Genomic DNA, 22,113 nt, shown 5'->3' with positions numbered 1-22,113 from the left:
TGTAGGAAGAATATCCCGCTTGCAAGTTCGGTGTATCGTACCCACCGACCTTCAGTCTCACAAAGTCTCAGACATCGCGAGAAGCAGGATCAGTTTTCATCCTGCATCCCCAGCACAGATGCAGGCTAACGAAACGTTAGCGGTTGTTGCAAACGTGTGTATAATGGCAGAGCCGGCGAAGAAGCAGCGAAAACCCTTGACGGAAGATGCAATGAAAAGGAAAAGAGCTTCAGACCTAGCGAGGGCACACACACGTATCAACACGTACAGACGCTAGAGGGAGCTTCGTAGAGAAAAAAGCATCAGGCTTGCCTGGTGTTCCTTTAATACAATCATGAAACATACTCTACCTTGTCTGTGGACATCGTTATTAGCAAAGCCAGTGCTGGATAAACAAATATTGTGCGTGCGACAGAGGAAAAGTGCTTTGGTGTTAAATGCTTAAAAAAGGACCTTATGTCTTTTTAAATTATTTTGTTTCCAGCTCTGGATTCCACGGAGGAAAAACATCTTCACACAAAACTTAACTGTCAGGTGTTGCGTTGCAATGTACTCACTCTCCGACTTTAAGTTAGAACAATATTCAGTTGTGATAAGTGAATGGAGTACTTGTCTTTATTATGTTTCAGGTGCTGATTATTTTCTCTGATGGGCTTGATGAGTCAGTGGAGAAACTGGAATTGGAATTAAGCCTTCTAAGGAGAAGTGGTAGGATAATAGAAATGCATATATTTGAGATAGCAGTGTCAAACAGACCACCGTCATCCATTCAAAAATATTTTTCCACTGTTTTTGTCATATAGAAACGCTTCAGTGTCATACGGAATATAGCCTACTGTATTTAGGGTTTACAGAATTTGTCAAAATCAAACACTGAAAATTATTTTATAAAACATGTGGCTGCTTGTTGCTTTTTGAAATGATGCCAAGGGGATACCAGAACAGACAACTTGACAGTATCGACATAAGAGTGACATGACACTGTCATGAACACATGACCCTGTCATGACACATGACCCTAACCCTAACCTCTATCCATAATCCTAACCTTAACCCTAACCCTAACTTGTTATGACAAAAACCGAATGTCATTTGATAGAGTACCTACGTGTGACGTTCCGTTTCAATGACGGCAGAATCACTGGATCTAAACAAACTTTCGAAGTGGCTTAAATTGTGTACACACACAGCCTTACAGTTACAACACTGTAGCTCTTTGAGTCACAGTAAAATGCAATTTTTGGTACATAGTTAATTTAAATACACTTATGGTGTGGGTGCTTGCGTTTCTGTAGGAATCCACCGTCTTGGTTTGTATAGAAATGAATATCAAGCAAACACGTAAGAGGTTGGAAATACGGGGCGGTTGGTAATAGGTGACGTTCCTTTAGGTAAGAGACATCGATGTTTGGTGGCTAGCTAAGTAGTTCTGTATTTCAAGGATTGACAGGCTAGAAGTTTGCAATTTAACACTGCAACAAATTTTTATTTGTTTATATTACAGAAACGGTAGGTAGGACAGTAGGCCTATTGCTGTTTGGCGGCTTGCCGGCTAGTTCATTATTTCAAAGACACATGCGTTCCTTCCTCTTCCTGCACGTTGGGTCCTTCAACAGAAAACAATAAACTCAGGCGAATTATCGAACAGCAAACAACATTCTGACCAATTAAATTCTCGAAGTGAATTTTGTCAGTTTCAGTTTGCCAAATGAATGTGAATTTAAGGATTTTAACTGCATGCTGTCAAGTTACATGCAGGTCTCTTTTATACGGAGCCCCTAAGGGGACATGAGCAAAAAAAAATCTAAAGTTTAGTTTCATGTGCTCACGTGAAACTTTCATGTGCTCACGTGAAAGTTTCACGTGCCCACATGAAACTTTCACGTGCCCACATGAAACTTTCACGTGAGCACATGAAAGTTTCACGTGAGCACATGAAAGTTTCACGTGAGCACATGAAACTAAACTTTAGATTTTTTTTGATCATGTCCCCTTAGGGGCTCCGTACTTTTACGGAGGAAACTCATGCTAAAATAAAACTCTGTAGTCACAAATTTGATCGTGTTGGTATGAATATATATGGTAGTAGGTGATTCCTACAGTGTAAGAAAAAATATACTAACGTCTTAAAAACTTAAAATCATTTAAATAGATTAAGAAAGCCACCGCTATGGTGATTACTATGGTTAGATTGATTTGTTTAGTTCCAGTGAAATTGCTGCCTTGACAACGCTACGCCGTGGCTTCGGTACTCTATAACAGAAGCGTTATGTCATAAACGTTTATGACTTGTTTATGACACGTTCATGACAGTGTCATGTCACTATTATGTCGATACTGTCAAGTAAAGTGTAACCAAATTAAATAATGTTACCCTAATAATGTGCTTTGCAGGAGTAAGTGCACTGGTAACAGTGGCTTTGGAGGGAGCTCAAAATACCCATGACCTTCAGATGCTTGAGTTTGGGGGAAGTTTTGGATACAAGAAGCCTTTTTCCATCAGGATGTATAATATAGAAGAAGGCATACGGAAAGAAATAGTAAGCCTTCCAAATCCAGCATTTCAGACGTCACCGGATCAACTTTAATTCAGAGTACACCATTTAATACAACAGGCCTTGATTGTCTTTATTTGGCTTTTAAAAGACCAACTAAAGAAAGTCAAGTTTTAGTAAAAGTTACATCTGAATATTTTTGACCTTCAATTCATTCCTCCTTGACTTTTTGCCTCAAATTACATTCCATTTTCTGCCTGCACCTCTTTAGGACACAGCTACAGAGAGGGTTTGCTGTGGTGTGATGTGTAAGTGCAGTGGTCCAGACGGAATGCGAGGACCACTAGGACCACCAGGCCAAAAGGCAAGGACACACTGAGAGGCTCCGAACTTGTATTACATTTATATTACATAGTTTCTGTATCTATTTCTATTTCATTTTTATTTTATTTGAAATAATGTTTTGTGATCTTAATTTTTAATTTTAATCTTAAGTTTTAATTTCTATTCTGTTTGAGTAGGGCAATCCAGGGCCAAAGGGTCATGAAGGATATCCTGGAGAAGAGGGCGGTTCTGTAAGTTTCAATATATCAATAGAGAATGCTACATATGCTTATGCATCAGAGATGGTGAGAGGGTCAAAGGCCTGTTTGCCAGTTCCAATTTAACTTAGCTCTCTCCATTTTCCTCATGATGTGTGTGTGTGTGTGTGTGTGATCCTCACTTTACTTCTCTGCACAGTAACCTCACTTTCTTTAAAGCTGCAGTTGGCAAGATTTTTTTGATCATATTCACTGAAACCGACACTATGCTCTGACACACACACACTATGCTCTGACACAAACACACTTCTACCTCCACCTAGAGCATGTTATTTGTTTTGCAAAAATCCAGAGCTCCCGGTTCTTCTGGTCCAATCAGAGCAGGGCTGTGTGAGATCTGACTGTCAATCATTCTGGTGCAGTCTGGTGCGCACTGACAAACACCAACTCGATGTGAGGGTGCTCAGTGGTATTGCGGGAAGGGCATGAGAGTTGTAAACATTCACAATATTGGCTAAGTCCCCTCAATCTGTCAGACTTGCCAACTACAGCTTTAAGAGCCTGGTTTTCCCTGAGTCAGAGTGTTTGCAGAGACTTTGTATTGAGTGTGAGGGAACTGACACGTATGAAGATATCCCTCCATCAAATCATAACATTGTGTAGGCATCCAGTAGTCATGTACCCATGCAAAGGCCAAATGTTGAACCACATACAACCTCCTTATTTCAGGGATATAGAGGACCTCCAGGTCAAACTGGGATACAAGGAGATGCAGGTTGCCGAGGCATAAGAGGTCACAAGGTAGGAGTACACTGACTGGATCATTTTAAGACATTTCAATAAGCATGCTTTTTTTATATATATTTATATATATATATGATGTATGGATTTTTCAGGGCACAAGAGGGTACAATGGTGATGTGGTAAACAAACTATTTTAAGTACATTTCTTATTATATAATTGATTTACTTAATTTCTTGGTTTCTATAAAAAATTATTGCATATAGAGTATATTTGACATACAACCACTCTGATAAGTGGAGCATTGACTGTTGTACTGGAATATGACATACTGGAATATGTTCAATGTGTACCAATCATGTTTGATAGGGAGAAGATGGTGAACATGGCCTGGATGGAGTTCATGGTGAACAGGTCATTTTCTCTCTTCCTTGTCTGTGTTTTCAAATTATCCCTCACAATTACTTGTAGTAATACACCAATTCACAGACTAACTCTGCAATTTACATAGAAATGTTAATGCCATCTTCAAATGGTTTTGCAAAATGGAATGCACAATTACCTGCATGCTAGGCCAGCAAGGATTTACATCTTAAGGAGCTCGATTACATTTACATTTAGCAGACCCTTTTTTTCTGCCAGTTCACAACTCTGCCAGTTCATCAATGAGGGCTCAGCAACCGATATTTTCTGATATCGGAATTTATTTGTTTGGCATCCCTTGCATTTCTGCTAGGCCCCCTTGCATTTTTGTTAGGAATACAGCATATAGCTACACTTGTAATGAGTGACTGATGAATACTTGTGATCTCTCACTGGTTATTTATATGAACAACAATTTTGACATTTGAAGTTTATAGATTAACTTTTTGATTTTTTATTCTTCACAGGGTGAAACTGGTGTGGCTGGTGTTCCTGGAGACAGAGGAGAGCCTGGCAGCCCAGTAAAGTCTCTCTCTAACTGGTTTTCTATTTGTAACATACACTTAACTTGGGTTGTACCTTAAGTTGTACAGTACCTTAAGTTTTATTGACATCTGAACAATGATTATTTGCCTATTCTGATTACAGTTACACTTGGTTACTCATTAGTTAATCATTTTAGTTGACCAACTTAGGCGATCACAACATCCAATTAGTATGATTTCATTAACACTAAATACAAGTCATAAATCTGGCCCCTTTGTTGAAAGAGGCTCAATCACCTTCTGTACTCTATCATCGTCATGTGTGTTCCAGGGTCGACAAGGCATTAAAGGAGTGCCTGGCATAGAAGGACAGCATGGTCGAAAAGGAGATACAGTAAGTATTAATGTCAGCATTATTACTCATTTGGTTTCTGTTAACAACTCGAAAGGATTTAAGGATTTTCTCATGCAGCTTATATAGAAAATGAATCAGCATGCAATCCTTGACAAGGAAATATAAATAAAGTTTCTGATATGATACACAAATTGTCTAAATAATCTAGTTTTATGCAAATGTATATTGTAAGGTTAAAGGTTTGTGATCTAATATAGGGCTACTTAAGACAGTTCAGTTCATTGTGTTGAATTTTTCAAAAATGTGTTAATTGTGCATCTGTTCTATTCAGGGAGAACCTGGTGCAGGCAACATCTTTGCTGGCCAAAAGGGACAACAAGGAAACAGAGGAAGACAGGTTAGTAGAAAATAGAACTAAGTCAAGTATCACAAACGTATCATATCAATATGATAATATGCAGTTAATAGGACTTCAATGTGTGGGGCAGACAGATGGCAATGAACATACAGTAGGTGTGCTGCTTTTGTTAAAGAATGCCTGTACTAAGCTTTCTGCTCCTTTTGCAGGGAGATACAGGACAGGATGGTTTAGCAGGAAGACCAGGAGATCCTGGAAACCTGGTATATCCATATCCTCTCTTATTAAAATACATAATTCACATAATGTCCCCCTTCCCTGGCATGATTCTTTCCTGTTTTTAAGGGCCCTGCAGGTAGAAGAGGTCCTCCAGGCATTAAGGTAATTTGAATCTTACCTCACCTGATGTTGGAAATGCAACACTGTATCATTTCAACAAGTCCAAAGCAACAGATGTTTCATTAATTCCACCGTAACACACAGGTGGACACTGTGATTTTGGGTTTCACATGTCCACAAGGCATATGGTGCCTCTTGTGTAGCTGAATGGATATGAATGTGTTCATCTCATAACATGATTTTTATACAGTAAGTCCCATAGTGTATCATAGTCTGCAGTCATTAGAACATCGACCAAGCCACAATGTTTCGTTTGGACAGTGTAATATAAGAGATAATCAACTTCAAACTCATATGTAAACGTTAGATATTTGTCATATTTCTATAAACATTTATATTTATATCAATTCATATTTGGCATTCATGCTCATGTTATTACAGGGATCGCGTGGGGATCCTGGAGATCATGGACATCTGGGCCACTTTGGGCTGAAAGGACCCCCGGTATCACTTCCACCATCCCCTCGAGTGTCTCATCGTGCACCATATATTAGGCATCCTAGATAGCGTTCCTTTTGGCTATGTTTACATGGCACAGTAAACACAATCCAATTATTATTATTATTATTATTATTTTAAATAATTTACCAAATTGCTCCATATTGTCTCTTAGCTGCCCATTCTGTAAGCACTGAAAAAATAATTGGCAAATATCAAAAAACCTTCAGAATCACAGACTGAAGCCAAAAGAAATAAAGCATATAGTTTAAAAAATAATGTGCCATGAAATGTCTCCAGCTTTCGGTTGTACTGTATGTCCAGGATGCCTTATGCTGACTTCAATAAAATAATACCTTTCAGTTTTTCTGAATGACTAAATAGATATAAACATGAAATGCTTTGGTCACATTTTCAGAAATGTTCTAATCAATTAAATCTCTTTTCAGGGAAACAAGGGCCCCATAGGTCATCCAGGACCAATAGGGTTACCTGGTGTACCTGGTCTTCAGGTAAGTCACTCTTAGAAAACCAGTCTAGATCACAGAGAGCATATTTCAACACAAAAACAGAAATGTGTCAACAGTAATCACCATATTTTCAGTAAATCTGAGTGTATGCATACAGGGCAGTATATATTCACAAATCTGTGAAGGAGTGATCACACAAGGTGAACCATAGTAAATGAAAGGTGGGGACAAAATCACTATCACCACAAATTAGTGCAATACTGTTGTGTAGGGACCACGAGGATCTACAGGTCACATTGGACACAGAGGAAGTCCAGGTCAGAAAGGGCATAAGGTTAGTCAAATGCATTGCCATCCATTCATACTCACACCTACGCTGCTTACTAAAATATTCCCATGTTTTTTATCGTCCTCAGAGCTCCACTGTCAAGTCTAGTTTGTTAACTTTAGCCCTCATATTTTGCTGCGTCTCTGTCTAGGGTCAACCAGGAGAACCTGGAGTTAAAGGAGACATTGGATCAGTCGGCCCTAGAGGACCCCAGGTTTGTCTATTTTCAGAATTCTCACACTTAAAGATACACTCTGCAATCCTGGCAGAAGGCTGCTCCTATTTGACCTCAACAGCCACTGCAATTATTCATCTCCATTTTGTGTTCCTGAGCCATGTGTTAATTAGCTTTATCACACAGAGAGAAGAAATACCGTTTTCTGATTGGCTGCAGGGTGGCTATTAATTCTGAATAACAAGACACCTACAGTGTGACGTAGATCTGGTAAAAAAAAAAGCTAAATCACCGTTCCTTATTAATGCTGCTCATTGAATGGTGAACAGCGGTTGAGCCTGGAATTAGGCTACGCAAATATTTAATCAACTGTAGACAAGCTAAATGCCCACTCAATGCTCAATCACTGTCAGGACCAAAGAAAGTAGGACAACAAACTGAATAAGTCAGCTTATTTTTAAACTGAACCGTTAGTTTCCTTTGCATGCTTTAAAGGCATGCCCATTGCCTATAGTGGCAACTGAGTGATAAGCAGGATAACGGCCTTCGAGGTGTCCCGTTATACAGAATTAATGGACTTGGCGAAGGAACCCTTGCCTCTGTCTCGTCCATTAATTCCGTATAACGGGACACCTTGGTGGCCATTATTCCTTACAGAATGCTGATCAGCTGGAATAGTGTATGGCTCAGTCTAGCCCACTTTGTTTCCCACAATCAGAGTCATGACTGTACAAACACCAGAGGCAGGCAGTGGGAAACATAAAGCTAATCATGAAATTGTGTTTCATGTTAAGAGGCAAGAAACAAAAATGCAACATATAAATTACTGACTAATTGTATGGATATCATAACTACTACTTTTAGGGACAGGATGGTAGAGATGGCTATGGATTCCCTGGACCAAAAGGATCAAAGGTAAATAATGAGTAGGACTCCCCGCCAGAAGAGATATTGTATCTCCATGGGACCTTCCTGGATAAATAAATGATAAATAAAAATATATAATAATTTTTCAAAAGAAGATAAATGGGTAATTCCATATCAAATCAGATAAGGTTGTTGCTGCACCGTCTCAGATTTTATTCAAACCTATATCATGGGTCCCAAAAGCATGGACTATAAAATATTTCTGTTCATGTTTTCATTTCTTTTCAGCTCTTAATATTACTTAAGTTTGACAGCCTAAAGACATATTATCTGGGAAGCCATCTGGAGTATTATTCATAGCCAGTCCAAACTTTGTAGGATGTAAGACAAACATGTTCCAAGTATAATATATGACATGATACAACCAAATGCAGTTTGTATATATATATATTTATTTATTTATTTAGGACTATTTATTAAAAACATTTCTTTCTGAATACCATTGAGGTGATGTGTTATGAATATCTGTGGTAATATAAAATGTATGTATCAATGCAATCTTTTAAAGGGACAGCAAGGTTATCCAGGCTATCCAGGACTACAAGTAAGTCCTAATACATACTTATCACCAAACAATTAGTGTAGACTCAAAGAGCAGAGTAAAACATATTTAATTTTTTTGTGTTCACCCCATAGGGAGAGCATGGTGCAAAAGGTCAAAGTGGAGGTCCTGGAAGCAAAGGAAGCTGGGGACAAGAGGTGAGGTGTTTTGTATCCAGTCCAATAATGTTTATTATTTTTTGTATTATTATGAAGATATTATCATGTTCTATTTAAAATTTCACTATAACCCACTACATCAGGGCAAATCCGGTAGGGATGGTCCACAGGGTGAACCCGGAACTCCAGGACTAGCTGGACACAGGGTACGTTAGATTTGTTTTTATTTTATTTCACAAGTATATCAACATCAGAACATGTACTGAACATTTGTGTGTTATGTTGCAAGATTAAAAGCAAAATAAACAGACTAAAGTGTATTGCACAGTAATTGTTATTTTCTAAGTTAAATATTAGGTTTCGGGACACTGATTTCCGGGACACTGAAAGAAATGGGCTGCACGAAACTTGTAGTGGATTGTAATGGATAATACGGGACCATTGATTTTGTTTTGATCTGTCACCTCCCTGCTGCACTGGACCCCCCAAAAGGAGGGTAGGGCGGACAGTTTTCTGTGAATATCTCGAGAACTGTAGGGCCTAGGATGACCAATTTGTTGTATGTTGGTCTCAAGGGAACATCTCAACCCATCCCATAACCACTTATGAGATGGGTTGTAATCGCAGGTATTTTTGGCTGATATGTTCAAAACGAAACATGAAATTTGAATGATTATTAGGGTGCGATTTGTAGGGGTGGATGGGTAGGATTTCCTCCCCTCTGGTCTTGATATCCTCCCCTCTGCTTAATTATTTTCATCGCCGGGGGGGACAACATTTATCCCCCTCTGTTCCTCATATTAATTAATGCTACTTCATATAAGTAAAGCGCTGCAACGTGAGAACAGTCTAGTCGGCTAGCCTACATAATAACCCGACATCAGAAACGCACCGTCACCGTCAGCACTCATGCTGCTGACACGACGTGATAACTTAATTTGGCCTTGATCGTGCCGGACATTTCTGAATGTCGACTGTGTAATCCATAAATGGCTAGTTTCAATGGAAAAGTTAGCTGGACAAATGAAAGAAAACGAGAAGGATTCAGTGAAGCATATCGTCATATTTTAGAACCTTCAAAATTAGAAAACTGATGCAACTGAGATGGAGGACAACTCCACGTATAGAACGTAGGCCTATTGTCCGAAGGAACTTACATTAAATGAGGAGATATTAGCTGAATGTCACAAAAAGTGTTACAGAAATTGCTTGGCATCGCTTATTGCTCTCTACCGAAACACCTGTAGTTTGCGGAGGACGAACGAGAAAGCACTCGTTTGATAAATCAGCCAGTAGGCTATGCCTAGTAGACAAATTAACTTTCAGAAATAATCTGTACTGCAAAAACGAATGTTGGTGGGTATTTAAACTATCTAGCGGGTGTTTTAACAGCTGCAAGAAATAGAAGCTTCATGGTCTTTATGTTCTGGTTCGTAAATTATTTTCATAAAACTTCAAGTTGCCCTATAACTTTACTCTCCAAACTTCACTGCACTGTAGCCAATTAACTGACAGTATGATAGTAGGCTAATTATTTTCTGCAGGCTACAATAAACACTTTTTCAACTTTTGCAATATTACGCACTTGGCTACTGAACGCAAATCAGCAGGAGAGAGAATGCACGGTCAGTACGCAGCGTGTAGTGCAATGTGTGCTATTTGGTTACCAACTAACACTGTTAGCCAATTCACTAACTCAAGACTTCAGTGCCATCATACAACATTTTTTTACATAACAAATACAGAAAGGATGGAGGCAGCAAAAGTAGAGGAGTCATTTCAGATGGGGCAAGAACAAGGTGAATTTGTATGCTTGTCAAAACGTAGTCCTACCCTGCATTAGAGGAGCTGATCATCATACCAAGCACACTCGCTGTTTAAAGTCATACATCACGGTAAACTAAAACTAAGATAAAGGTAAATGTTACAAAGGTGGCAAAATGAATATAGGCTATTATTAAAAAAAAAAGATAAAATGTGTGTGTGTGGGGGGGGGGGGGGGGTTATAAACTTCTTCAAAATCCCCCCCCCCCCCTCTGGTTTTTACACAAATCGCACCCTGATTATGACACCTCTGAATGCATGCCAAGTTTCGTGGAATTCTGTTTATGGGGTGCCATACAATACATTAATTTATGTGTACATTTAGTGACTGTACACCAATCGGCCTGTAGATGGAGGTGTTGAGTGAAGGGTTGCCAGTACTACTTTTCTACAAGCACGCACACACACACACACACACACACACACACACACACACACACACACACACACACACACATGCATGCACACACACAAACGCACAGACACACACACGCACACGCACAAAAAAAACACACACATAAACACGCACAAGCAAACACACGCACAGACGAGGACACATATACAAAAGCAAACACACACATGCACACACTCATTTACATACACAAACGTTGCAAGAGTAGGGGATGGAGTAGGAGATGGAGACAAATTGACCAGCGTGATTTATTTTTGCAGAGAGAATGTGAAGGACTGAAAGCCGGTCATATTTCTAGCATCTAGATTTGTTTTACAGTAATACTGATTAGTGATTAGGCTGCAATTCCTCATTTCGCCAGTAGTTGATCCTGCTTATAAGTTTTCCAGCTGCACTGTGTCCTCTCAGTGAGTGTTGCCTGAATGCATAAACTAGGTCAGAATGGAAGTGTGCTGTTTACTTTTCAGGGCCCCAGAGGAGCTCCAGGACCCAGACAGATGAGTGTACGCTCTTTTCCCCCATGGTCATTCACTTACCTTGGTTTACATTGATGAGTCTGCACCACATCTAACATGTAAATGCTATATCTTGTAGGACTGTGAGCTAGTCAACTATGTGCGCGACAACTGTGGTATGTTTTCATTTTTATTTATTGTACTGTATCAGTATAAAAATAAATTAAAGCTCCATTTCCCATAAAATGTGCAGTCAAGTCTTCCAGCTGTCCATTGTGTGAATTCATGAGTTCAAATGTCAACAATCTTTTGCCAAAATCACTGACTGTATCTTTAAACCACATTGTTTTTTTTTTCATATCTACTGAATTTAAGCATTGCTTTCTGTATTCCATAACATTTTATACTTCATATTTTAAAGATTTGGCAAAGTGTTGACTAATTGTTTGTGACTTTTTCTTCTTTCAACAGCTTGTTCTATGGGTAAGTGAGTCAAACCCTTTGTTATCACAAGTGCTGTAATTTATAGGAGAGGTGACTTGAGAAGTGAGTGACAAGCATACCACCTAAGGAATGCCTTTTGATTAAGGATTAGAATTACATATTCCTCTATCGCATTTTAGCAATCCATACCTATTCAATAAACCAAATTTCTGTCAGAACCATTTTAGTCAAGAAACACAAGAGAAGATTCTGAATGAAATTTCTTTATTGTAAATTATGAATTACATTTGGCGTTATAGCTCTGTTCGGAGGAACCCCCCTATTTCCATGAGCACATTGGAAAAGCATTAAGTCAGGGGGCAGCAGCAGTTTAAAGAATTCTCACCCCAGCAGGACAGGGAGAGATAAATATTCCACCCATGAACAGAGCCAAGCGACGTGACAAGAGAACATGCCACATCATACACGACAAGGTGGAGCAGGGGAGGCGGTGGGTAGCAAAAACCGAGCTGTATATGGTTGAGAGGAAGTGGGTAGAATTTAAAAGGCGTGCCGAAGCTGTGTGGCCAATCGCTAGGGAAGAAAGATTATCGGCTGAGGGGATGCACCTGGATCAATTAGGAATGAATGAGATGAAGGGGAGGGCGGCAAGCTTCTTGACTACCATGGCCTGGCCAGAACTGACGTTAACACTTTAATTTATCAAAGCGCTTACCTCACCCTTTCCAAATCCTATCTAAGCCTAAAGTCAAGATATACCACTGCAGATTGATCTATTACTTTGACAAATCATCTTTCATCAACAAATATTCAGAACTTGCATTGGCAGGGCAACAGCCTTTAGGCTGGTACATGAGCTTAATTTGCTTCTTTGATCACACCTAGGAAGTTGGACAGGTTGTTCTACTGTAGTGGCTTTCATTCTAATCCCTTCTAATCCGTGCTGCTTGTCTTCACCATGCTTGTGTGATTTGTTATCAGATTTTAGACGACTTAAATGTATTGAATTTTGTTGAAAACTTGTCGGTCTCCATTTTATGCAGCCGTGGCATTTTCCGTTTTCTTGGGCAGCCGTGGCCCACTGGTTAGCACTCTGGACTTGTAACCGGAGGGTTGCCGGTTCGAGCCCCGACCAGTGGGCTGCGGCTGAAGTGCCCTTGAGAAAGGCACCTAACCCCTCACTGCTCCCCGAGCGCCGCCGTTGAAGCAGGCAGCTCACTGCGCCGGGATTAGTGTGTGCTTCACCTCACTGTGTGTTCACTGTGTGCTGTTTGTGTTTCACTAATTCTCCGATTGGGTTAAATGCAGAGACCAAATTTCCCTCACGGGATCAAAAAACTATATACAGTACAGTATACAGTATGCATGTTGTTATGTTATGTTATGTTCACAAGTGCCAATGGATACGACCTTCGTACTGTATTCCAGCAATATGGCATGAGTGGAAGTGGGGTTGGGTAAGCATGTTGTATAATTTTGTATGGTTCTTATTCTTTTTATCGTCAGGTCATGAAGACTGCCCAGCCTACCCCACTGAGCTGGTGATAGCCCTCGACATGTCTGAGGATGTGACCCCTGAGGTGTTTGAAAGGATGCGCGCCATTGTCCATCACTTACTGGAGGACATGTCCATTGCTGAGAGCAACTGCCCCAGGGGCGCCCGGGTGGCAATTGTGTCCTTCAGCTCCAGTGTGAAGTACCTGGTCCGGTTCTCAGACTACCATCGTAAGAAGCACCTCATCGAAGAGGTGAATAACATTGCCCTGGAACGCACCTCCAACCGCCGCAACATTGGGACAGCCATGCGCTTCGTGGCCAGACATGTCTTTAAGCGCACACGAAAGGGTCTGCTCATGCGGAAGGTGGCTGTCTTCGTCACCAATGGAGCCTCCCAGGATATCAAGGCAATTAACACTGCTGTCCTGGAATTCAAAGCCCACGACATTCACCCTGCTGTCATCTCCTTCAGGAATGTCCCTAATGTCTTACATGCTTTAGAGGTAATGTGAAACGATTGTGAATCCTTGTTATGAGAGGTCTTCTTATGTAGGATCAGACAGAGCGTTTTTTTAGTCTCATACAATATGGTAACTAAAACTACATATTTTAATGGGACACAATTGTTGTGCTCACACTGCAAGACAAACAACAAAATTGTTCTGACATTCCAAATATACACTCAGATCAAACCAAAGATGGTCCAGTGATAGTGATATCCTCTAATCAGAAATCACAAACCTGCTCAAACTACACAACAGATCGAATGGGAATTTGGACCAATTAAAACGTTTGTCAGATCCAACGTATTCGGAGCTAGGCTAAAATGTAAAAATCACAGTTTTCCTGGCATTACATGTATGTTGTAGAAGCACAAAGCTACACATTGAATGTTGGCAGCTTAGCTGCCCTTTAACCCCATAATGCGTTGCATTTTGATCACAAGGTTTGGTGAACTCAATAGACTCATGCATTGGTGTTTATGATAGACTGCAAACCTTCCTAAATTTGTCTGCAACCAGTGTACAGTGCACTCTCATAACTTATGTTGCTTGAATATGTACATTTTCAAAAAAAGTTTGGTCAATATCTGTGTGTGTTAGTAACCAAGCACTCTCTGATGCTACACAGGCTGATGAAACCCGAAGCTTTATAGTGAAGCTAGTGGGGAGTGGTCAAGAACTGAAACCACAGTTGAGTGAGGTTCAAAAGTGTATAATATGCTATGGTATGCAAGCATAATCATTTTTCCTAATGGTCTCATAAGTATGCATGCATGTATTTATATTAGGTCAGTTTATAATAAGTTAATATGGATGTTTCTCAAATAGTGAATGTACTTTTCAAAAGCTATATGCGACTGTCTGTTAAAAATAGCTGGAATTTGTCTCTCTATATAATTTACATTACCAAGATTGTTTTATGTACTGTTTACTCATCTGAGTGTACAGTATACATTTAGATATGTTTACATCTGCAATATGGCAGCTATGAAATTTTAATTACATGTAGATTTCGAAAGCTTCAGTGATAGTATAGAAATTAGTGATAGTATAGAAAGGATTTTTTAATTAGATTTCGAAAGGTTCAGTGATAGTATAGAAATATATTGTAACCAAACTAGGATTATTTGAATGGCTTATAGTTTGTGATTTGTTTTAACTCATTCCAGATCCGTGCAAAAAAGCATCAAGCTGTTCCAGTGTGAACCAGGCTCCAACTCCTATCCAAGTAGACCTGGATCTAGCTGTGTTGGTGGACGGGTCACATATTGTGCAAGCAGACCAGTATGGGGGTGTGAAGGAGCTCCTGGGTTCAGTGCTAGAGCAGATCGCTGTGAGCAGCCAGCCATCCAGGTCTGATAATCAGGCCAGAGTTGCCCTGTATCAAGTCTCTAGTGCAGACAGACCCACAGCAGGACAAGTTCCTGTCCAACAGGAGTTTGACTTTATGAGATTTCAGGACAGCAGTTCAATGAAAAGCCACATTTTCCAGAGCATGCAGCAGCTTGGTGGGTCCTCCAGGCTGGGATACGCATTGAAGTGGGTCATTAACAGAGGCCTCCTAACGGCCACAAAGCCACGGAGGAACAGAATGGTTCTAGCCATTATTGGTGGGGAAACGAGCTACTGGGATAGAGCCCAGCTTGAATATGCCTCCAAATTAGCAAGATGTCAGGGTGTGGTGCTGTTCACGCTGACTGTTGGGGACACCTTCAACACCACACAAGTGGAGGAGCTGGCCAGCCTACCCTTGGAGCAACATATGGTCCATCTGGGAGAGGTGAAGCAAGGAGAGCAGGAATATGCCAAGCGCTTCTTGCGAACCTTCCTGAGCTTCCTTAAGAGTAAGGAAACTGTGCAACGTCAACTTATAAAACTTGAACAAATGAATAGGCCTACCTTTTCAAGGAATACATATTTTCAACAAAAAATGTGGGCAACAATTATTAGCACCCCTGTATTTAATACTTTGTAAATTCTCCCTTAAATACCTACCAATAAAACAGATCCCCCATCTTCTCCTAATAATATCTCATTTACCTGAAGGATGCAAAGTTAGCCACCATTCATCTTTACAGAATCTCTCTAGATCATCTAGATTATTAGCTCCTGTATGGGTTTCCTGGTGTCAGTGAGATCAGATTAGGGGACTGATATGCCCATGGCAGAAGCTTGAGTCTGTGTTCAGTAAACCACTTTTGGACTGATCTGGACTTTAGATCATTGGATCACTGGAATTTAGATCTGCTTGATGATCCAATCATGACCCACTTTCAGTGTATTGGCAGAGGCAGACGGATTTGAATTTAAAATGTCCATGTATTCAGTTCATGATACCATGCACCATAAGATGTTCCCATGGTCTTTGGAGAAAAGTCCCGCAGGCCCTTAAATTTAAAAATAAATGATAGGAAAGGCCTTTTTCCTTGTATGCCTTCGAAATGGGCCAATATATTTTGGAGACTGGGTGACCCAAAAATGCTAATCCAAGAGTAATCCTTATGGAATGTTTTGCCTCTTGCATCCTCACTGTGCGTGTGTGTTTGTGTGTGTGTGTGTGGGGGGGGGGGGGGGTAAAGCTAGGTCCTTATCCAGGCAAGTTTATCACAGTTCCAGGACTTGGGAACCCTTCACGGTTCACGTCACAGAAAAGGTGTGCACATGTCGGGGTCAGATTGGTGTGTGTGTGTAAAGACAAATGTATACTTCTTTTTTGCGTGTATCTGGGCTTGTCAACCAGATAGCCGTATATGTCATGCTAATGAATCTCTGGCCACTTGCTTACATCGTCTATCCATTCTGTTATCAGCTCAGTTATCAGGTAAACAATCACCATTAGCTAATACTAATTTATTAAGGTACGGTTCGCGGCCCTTGGGTGACAATGACCGTACATACCTTGACAGCTCAACATGCAGGTCTATTAGCTGTTCCATTTTTCTGACCCCATGCTGCGCGCGCACCCAACCTAAGCTAGATGTTTACAAATATTGAAGGGGTCTATAGTGGAGAGCACTGTACATATATTTGTTGTTTGAACTGAAGTATAATACTATTGTTTGTATTGTTATTTACATGCAACATTTTATTTATGGTTTATATGCAATACAAGGAACTATGTTTTTATATTTGTCTCTATGCTACACAGGGGGAATCAATATATATCCTGTCCCATCTGAACGATGGATGTGTCAGCATTTGGAGCAAGAGATAGACCAAGAGCCGACTATTGTTCTAATAGACAGGTAAGATGATAATAGTTTCAGAGCCAGTTTCTATTTCATCTGTTTGTGCCAGTGAGAGACTTATGCCCTGTGCTAAAAAGCTATGTTGGTTGTGGCATGCATATATTTATTCCATTTTAAACAGTAGTATTCTGACATCTAAATCAACAAGCCTAAAATAGTAGTGAACTATTTTTATTTAATCTGCTCAAAACTAGACTTCATGTTTTGACTCAACAAACCCTCAGAAAATTGTGAAAAATACTTTGCACATGTTCAGTAGGCAGCCTACTGCACCTGACTAGCAACTCCTGATCTATTTGAATTATTATTATTCTTTTCCATCAGCATCCCTTTGCCTACTTCCAACTACAACCCACAACCAACTATCCCCAATCGGAAAGGAGACACCCAAGTAGAGACCTTTTACGAAATAGAACATGGGGTTAAAGAAATCACAGGCCGCGGAGACACCAGTGGTATGCTTTCTGCTTATGCCTATAGTCACACCCTCAAATAAACTTTATGCATGAGTCAACGTCAGGAGAACTTGGGTGATAGCCTTCATTACCCAGTGTCACATATGTGATGTGATCTGTGAATTGCAAATGTATCCTATTACATTATCAAAATGAACATGAAAGGCACTGTTCCTGCATGCTTTAAGCACGCGGTTGTCCAGTCGTTGCTTAAAAAGTATAACCTTGATCCTAAGTGTCCAAAGTACCATTACTATCATTTTGTCCAATATTTTTGACACAAACGGGAGTTTAGAGATGGGATCTATTAATTTGGATGTTACCTACTGTATTACTCTGGGCTTTGTCTTGATAAACAGATCTCATCTGTTGTCAAGAGTAGCTTTTATCAGTTGAGAACCATCACCAAGCTTAAACCCTTTCTGTCATATCACAACCTGGAACAAGTTATTCATGCTTCATCACAACTTGATAACTGCAATTCCCTCTACCTAGATCTCCCCCAATCACTGTTGTTATGCCTTCAGATGGTCCAGAACGCAGCCACAAGGCTGCTAACTGGTACCAAAAAAATGGAGCATTTTACCCCAGTCTTAGCCTCCCTTCACTGGCTCCCAGTCCGTTACAGGATCCAATTTAAGATTCTGCCAATGGTTTTTAATTTTAAATCTCAAAAATAATTTCAAGTTTTTGCCTGAAATTGCACTGTGCCTATTTACAAGGGCATTGTTCCCACCTCTTCTGGAGCCTACCATCAAATGTTGGACCTCTATAGAAAGCTGAGAACCTCTAGTTTTCGTAGGAAACAGTCAAAATAAATGTGTGATGTACTCACAAAGAGTTACAGAGGCTAAAATATAGTTTTTTTCTTTCTGCCGGATTACAAGCATCTCTGAACTCTGGTCTCAAATGAAAGGTAACACTTTGAGGTTTCTTGTGAACTATTTAGATTGTATGTCAGGTGTTCTGATATAGACTGACTACACAACATGGAATAATTACAAAAAAGTCTTTGTTTACTTTGTTGGTTCAATGAGTGTGTATAAGGTAGACTATACATCTGTACAACTAATATTGGATAACACAACATGAAGATTCAATTCTTGTGAATATTTCAGTACCCAATATGTTGCATCTACTTATTGTGCTGCAGCTACACTGCAGCCAGAAGTCAGGGTAGCACCAAAAGTGGAGGGGGGCATTTTGGATCAAATTTAATTGAGACATAAGATTAATCTGAGAATGTAAAGCACTATACAGATTGTACATGAAAAAAGTTAACATTTTTGGATTCCCAAGAGTCAAAGCTTTGAAATGGTGTATAACATTACTATGCTACATAGCAATATGGTGCATACAATTGATTTAGAATGTTGGGGGGGAAATTATGTGGTTAGCACAAAATGGTCTGGCCCCAATCTACATCTCTGACCTCATACACCCCCATTCAGCCCCCAGGTCTCTGAGATCGAGCAACAAAGACCTCCACATCCCCTGCTATCGGCTAAGGCAAAAAGGCGACAGAGCCCTCGCAGTCGCTGCTCCAAGTTTGTAGAATCAGCTGCCACTTGATATAAGAACTGCTCCCTCCATCTTAAAGAAGCCCTATGCAGGTCTGGTTATTCCTTCGCTGTTTCTGGGTTTTTGCCTGATTTGGGCTCGCATTTTTCACGACATAGCTCCCCCTGCAGCTTCGGTAGCAAGTGACTGCTATGCTAAACCCCCACTAGCTAGCGAGCTAGCCATCAAGAAACCAAGCTAAACACAGACAGGGCTCACAATAAAACGGTCAAGCAAACACATCGTTCAAGAGACAATCAAATCACATTACAAAAACGAAGTTCACCCAAGGGTAGGCTACTTACAATTTCAACAGCAACAAAGCCAAGTCAAAGTCCGTTTTGCAGTCTTCTTAGAAACTACAGTCTGACTACATTTTCGAGGTGCGATTGGATACTTCCGCTGAGTTACATCCGGATGTGTGACCAGAAAGTTGCATATTCGGTTTTCCGCGGAGAAGCATAGGGGAGATGAAACACCCACCAAACGACCCAAAAAGTGTTGTAGAACCATCAGAACGACTCTCAACCTGCATAATTAAGGTCATTTTTGCTAAAATTGTTGCATAGGGCTTCTTTAAATCCAGGCTCAAAACCCACCTGTACTCTCTGGCATTCTCTGCTCTCAAACGTGCTATGCCTGGCTTCTGTGTCCTGCTGTTCTTTGTTTAATGTGTAGATGTATGTGTATATGTATTTTGTTTTTATTTATTTTATTTGTTTTGAAAACAGCAAGTTGGTCAGTGTATGCAGTATATAATGTGGTTATGGTTAGCGTTTTAAAAAACGCTATGTTCCCCGGTCCCATACAAAGCGGGGAACATAGGACCCGGGGAACATACTGTAGGTACGCTCCCTTCTGATCATAGCAGTTTTTCTTCGATCTATTTGGCTGTTTCTCTGCTATCTTTCTTGACAGTGATACTTTTAGGGTTCAGTACCTTTTAGCAAGTGAGCAAATGAGTTTCAATCCCACTGGCCCCTTTATCCTTTCTCCCTTTACTGAATCCTATGCACCAATTTGATGGTAAACAAACTTGTAAAAGGAGAAACGTTCACCTAACATAGCCATAGAACATAGCTGGTTAGTGACCAGGAAAACCGGCCATGCAACTTCAGGTCTCGTCACTTGGATACATCTTGCGAGAATCGTGAAACATTACCTGGTGAGTAGATATAGCTCTTTGCTTGTTGCTAGTGCTTCAGCTCCAAAACAAAAGCACATACAGCATGTACAGGGGGAAGGACTCAAGCCGTGAGAAGTATTTACAACAACAAGGTAAAATATAAATATAACTCTACGGCAAGCTCTAGAGTCACCAAAAATACCCCAAACTACATTGGATGCCTTAAGACTAAGACTAAAGCCTTCTGCAATGCACAACACCAAACCACAAGAGAACCTAACTGCTCACCAGGGTTGGGTAGTAACGGATTACATGTAATCTGGATTACGTAATCAGATTACAAAAATCAAGTAACTATAATCAGCCCAGATTACAATAAAAAAAATGGTGTAATCAGATTACAGTTACATTGTTGGGGATTACCTGATTACATTTTATCATGCAAACAATGCAAACAATCTTTTCATTTGACAAGCTTCGGGCTTGCCGGTCCGATCCCCAACCTGTAGAAAAAATGTAGGTGGGGGAAGTGGTTGAGCACTGCTCTCCCATGGCCACATCCACGGCTGAAGTGCCCTTGAGTAAGGCACCTTATCTCTCACTGATCCCGGAGCGCCGCTGTAGCAGACAGCTCACTGCTCCGGGTTGGTGTGTGCTTCACCTCACTGTGTGCTCATTGTGTGCTTCATCTCACTGTGTGTTCACTGTGTGCTCTGTGTGCTTCACTAATTCACGGATTGGGAGACCAAATTTCCCTCACGGGATCAAAAGAGTATCTATACTTACTTACTAACTTATTTACTATTGGGGCAGGTCTCTCGGCACACTGCCTGATCTTTTCCTCCTAATCTTAATGTAGCCTCTTGTTTTAGTGTTACCGTTTACTTTGAGAAAGTCACCAGGTCCCCCTGGTTGAAAAACATCCCAAAGGAATAATTTTCTCACCCCCAAAATTGAAATGGACATGGTGTCATTCAATCTCAGGCCATGTCCCTGGGTCAAAAAAATCCAGCAAAAGCTAAATTCATTGTCCAGGTGTGCCCTTATAAAGGTTAAGCTGAGTTGTGCATGTTTGGAGAATAGTGATCCATGATCACATCCATGATGACTAAGTGATCAATTTTGGGATGGGGTGAAAATTTCAACCACCAAAACACCACCCCCAAAGTGGAGAATAGCTATAGAAATGTATTAGTTTTGGGTGTGTTTCAGACAATGGGACCTGGTGACCTCAAAGTAAATGGTAACACTAAAACAAGGGGCTACATTAAGATTTTTGGAGGAAAAGATCAGTTAATTCACATAGGAATGCTTTACTCAGAGCAAAGAAATTTCTTAGATGTAATGAAATAATAAAGAGAAAAATAGAATGAGAATTCTTTCATCAATTCAGTGGTGGTGTCTTTTACTTAAGGGACATATTTATTGAAGTAATCTAAAAGTAATCCTAAAGTAATCAGATTACGTTACATGTTTTTGGTAATCCAACTGATTACGTTACTGATTACAAAAATTGCCATGTAATTTGTAGTCAGTAATGGATTACATTTCAAAGTAATCTGACCCAACCCTGCTGCTCACTACACGCTAGCCCTACAGTACATGCAGCACTTGATGCAGCACTTGGTAGTAGGTCCTTGCGTGAATGTGTGTGTGTGTGTCAGCTTGGCAGGAGCCTCAGAGAGCAGTCAACATACCTGTGGTGTGCTGGCACTCCCTGTCTGGTGCTCCTTTTTATCTGGACTAGCGCAAGCGGTTCTGTTGGTTCTTTTTAGTTTAAGTTGTTGTTTTT

The 22,113-nt window shown here is 40.3% G+C and overlaps 1 protein-coding gene across 1 annotated transcript in view; it reads left to right on the top strand.

The window, feature by feature from the left end:
* The window catches only part of LOC143119620 (collagen alpha-6(VI) chain-like), a 73,098-nt gene that overhangs the window by 38,342 nt on the left and 12,643 nt on the right, over positions 1 to 22,113 (top strand). The window contains exons 20-47 of the mRNA XM_076281241.1: positions 630 to 708; positions 2,395 to 2,540; positions 2,767 to 2,859; positions 3,017 to 3,070; positions 3,767 to 3,838; positions 3,934 to 3,960; positions 4,149 to 4,193; positions 4,670 to 4,723; positions 5,019 to 5,081; positions 5,374 to 5,439; positions 5,610 to 5,663; positions 5,746 to 5,781; positions 6,181 to 6,243; positions 6,687 to 6,749; positions 6,979 to 7,041; positions 7,187 to 7,249; positions 8,075 to 8,125; positions 8,646 to 8,681; positions 8,774 to 8,836; positions 8,941 to 9,003; positions 11,501 to 11,536; positions 11,628 to 11,664; positions 11,960 to 11,971; positions 13,439 to 13,932; positions 14,561 to 14,657; positions 15,102 to 15,776; positions 17,081 to 17,177; positions 17,505 to 17,635. Of these exons, the coding sequence (XP_076137356.1) occupies positions 630 to 708; positions 2,395 to 2,540; positions 2,767 to 2,859; positions 3,017 to 3,070; positions 3,767 to 3,838; positions 3,934 to 3,960; positions 4,149 to 4,193; positions 4,670 to 4,723; positions 5,019 to 5,081; positions 5,374 to 5,439; positions 5,610 to 5,663; positions 5,746 to 5,781; positions 6,181 to 6,243; positions 6,687 to 6,749; positions 6,979 to 7,041; positions 7,187 to 7,249; positions 8,075 to 8,125; positions 8,646 to 8,681; positions 8,774 to 8,836; positions 8,941 to 9,003; positions 11,501 to 11,536; positions 11,628 to 11,664; positions 11,960 to 11,971; positions 13,439 to 13,932; positions 14,561 to 14,657; positions 15,102 to 15,776; positions 17,081 to 17,177; positions 17,505 to 17,635 (2,833 nt within the window). The remainder of the gene's footprint in view (positions 1 to 629; positions 709 to 2,394; positions 2,541 to 2,766; positions 2,860 to 3,016; positions 3,071 to 3,766; positions 3,839 to 3,933; positions 3,961 to 4,148; positions 4,194 to 4,669; positions 4,724 to 5,018; positions 5,082 to 5,373; positions 5,440 to 5,609; positions 5,664 to 5,745; positions 5,782 to 6,180; positions 6,244 to 6,686; positions 6,750 to 6,978; positions 7,042 to 7,186; positions 7,250 to 8,074; positions 8,126 to 8,645; positions 8,682 to 8,773; positions 8,837 to 8,940; positions 9,004 to 11,500; positions 11,537 to 11,627; positions 11,665 to 11,959; positions 11,972 to 13,438; positions 13,933 to 14,560; positions 14,658 to 15,101; positions 15,777 to 17,080; positions 17,178 to 17,504; positions 17,636 to 22,113) is intronic.

This window comes from Alosa pseudoharengus, unplaced genomic scaffold (assembly GCF_046254945.1).
Source record: "Alosa pseudoharengus isolate Yale_2024_CS ecotype anadromous, Long Island Sound unplaced genomic scaffold, YU_APseudo_1.1 YU_APseudo_1.1_scf_12, whole genome shotgun sequence".
NCBI lineage: Eukaryota > Metazoa > Chordata > Actinopteri > Clupeiformes > Clupeidae > Alosa > Alosa pseudoharengus.
Note: the sequence above shows the minus strand (reverse complement) of the source record. Positions and strands in the feature narration are given on the sequence as shown.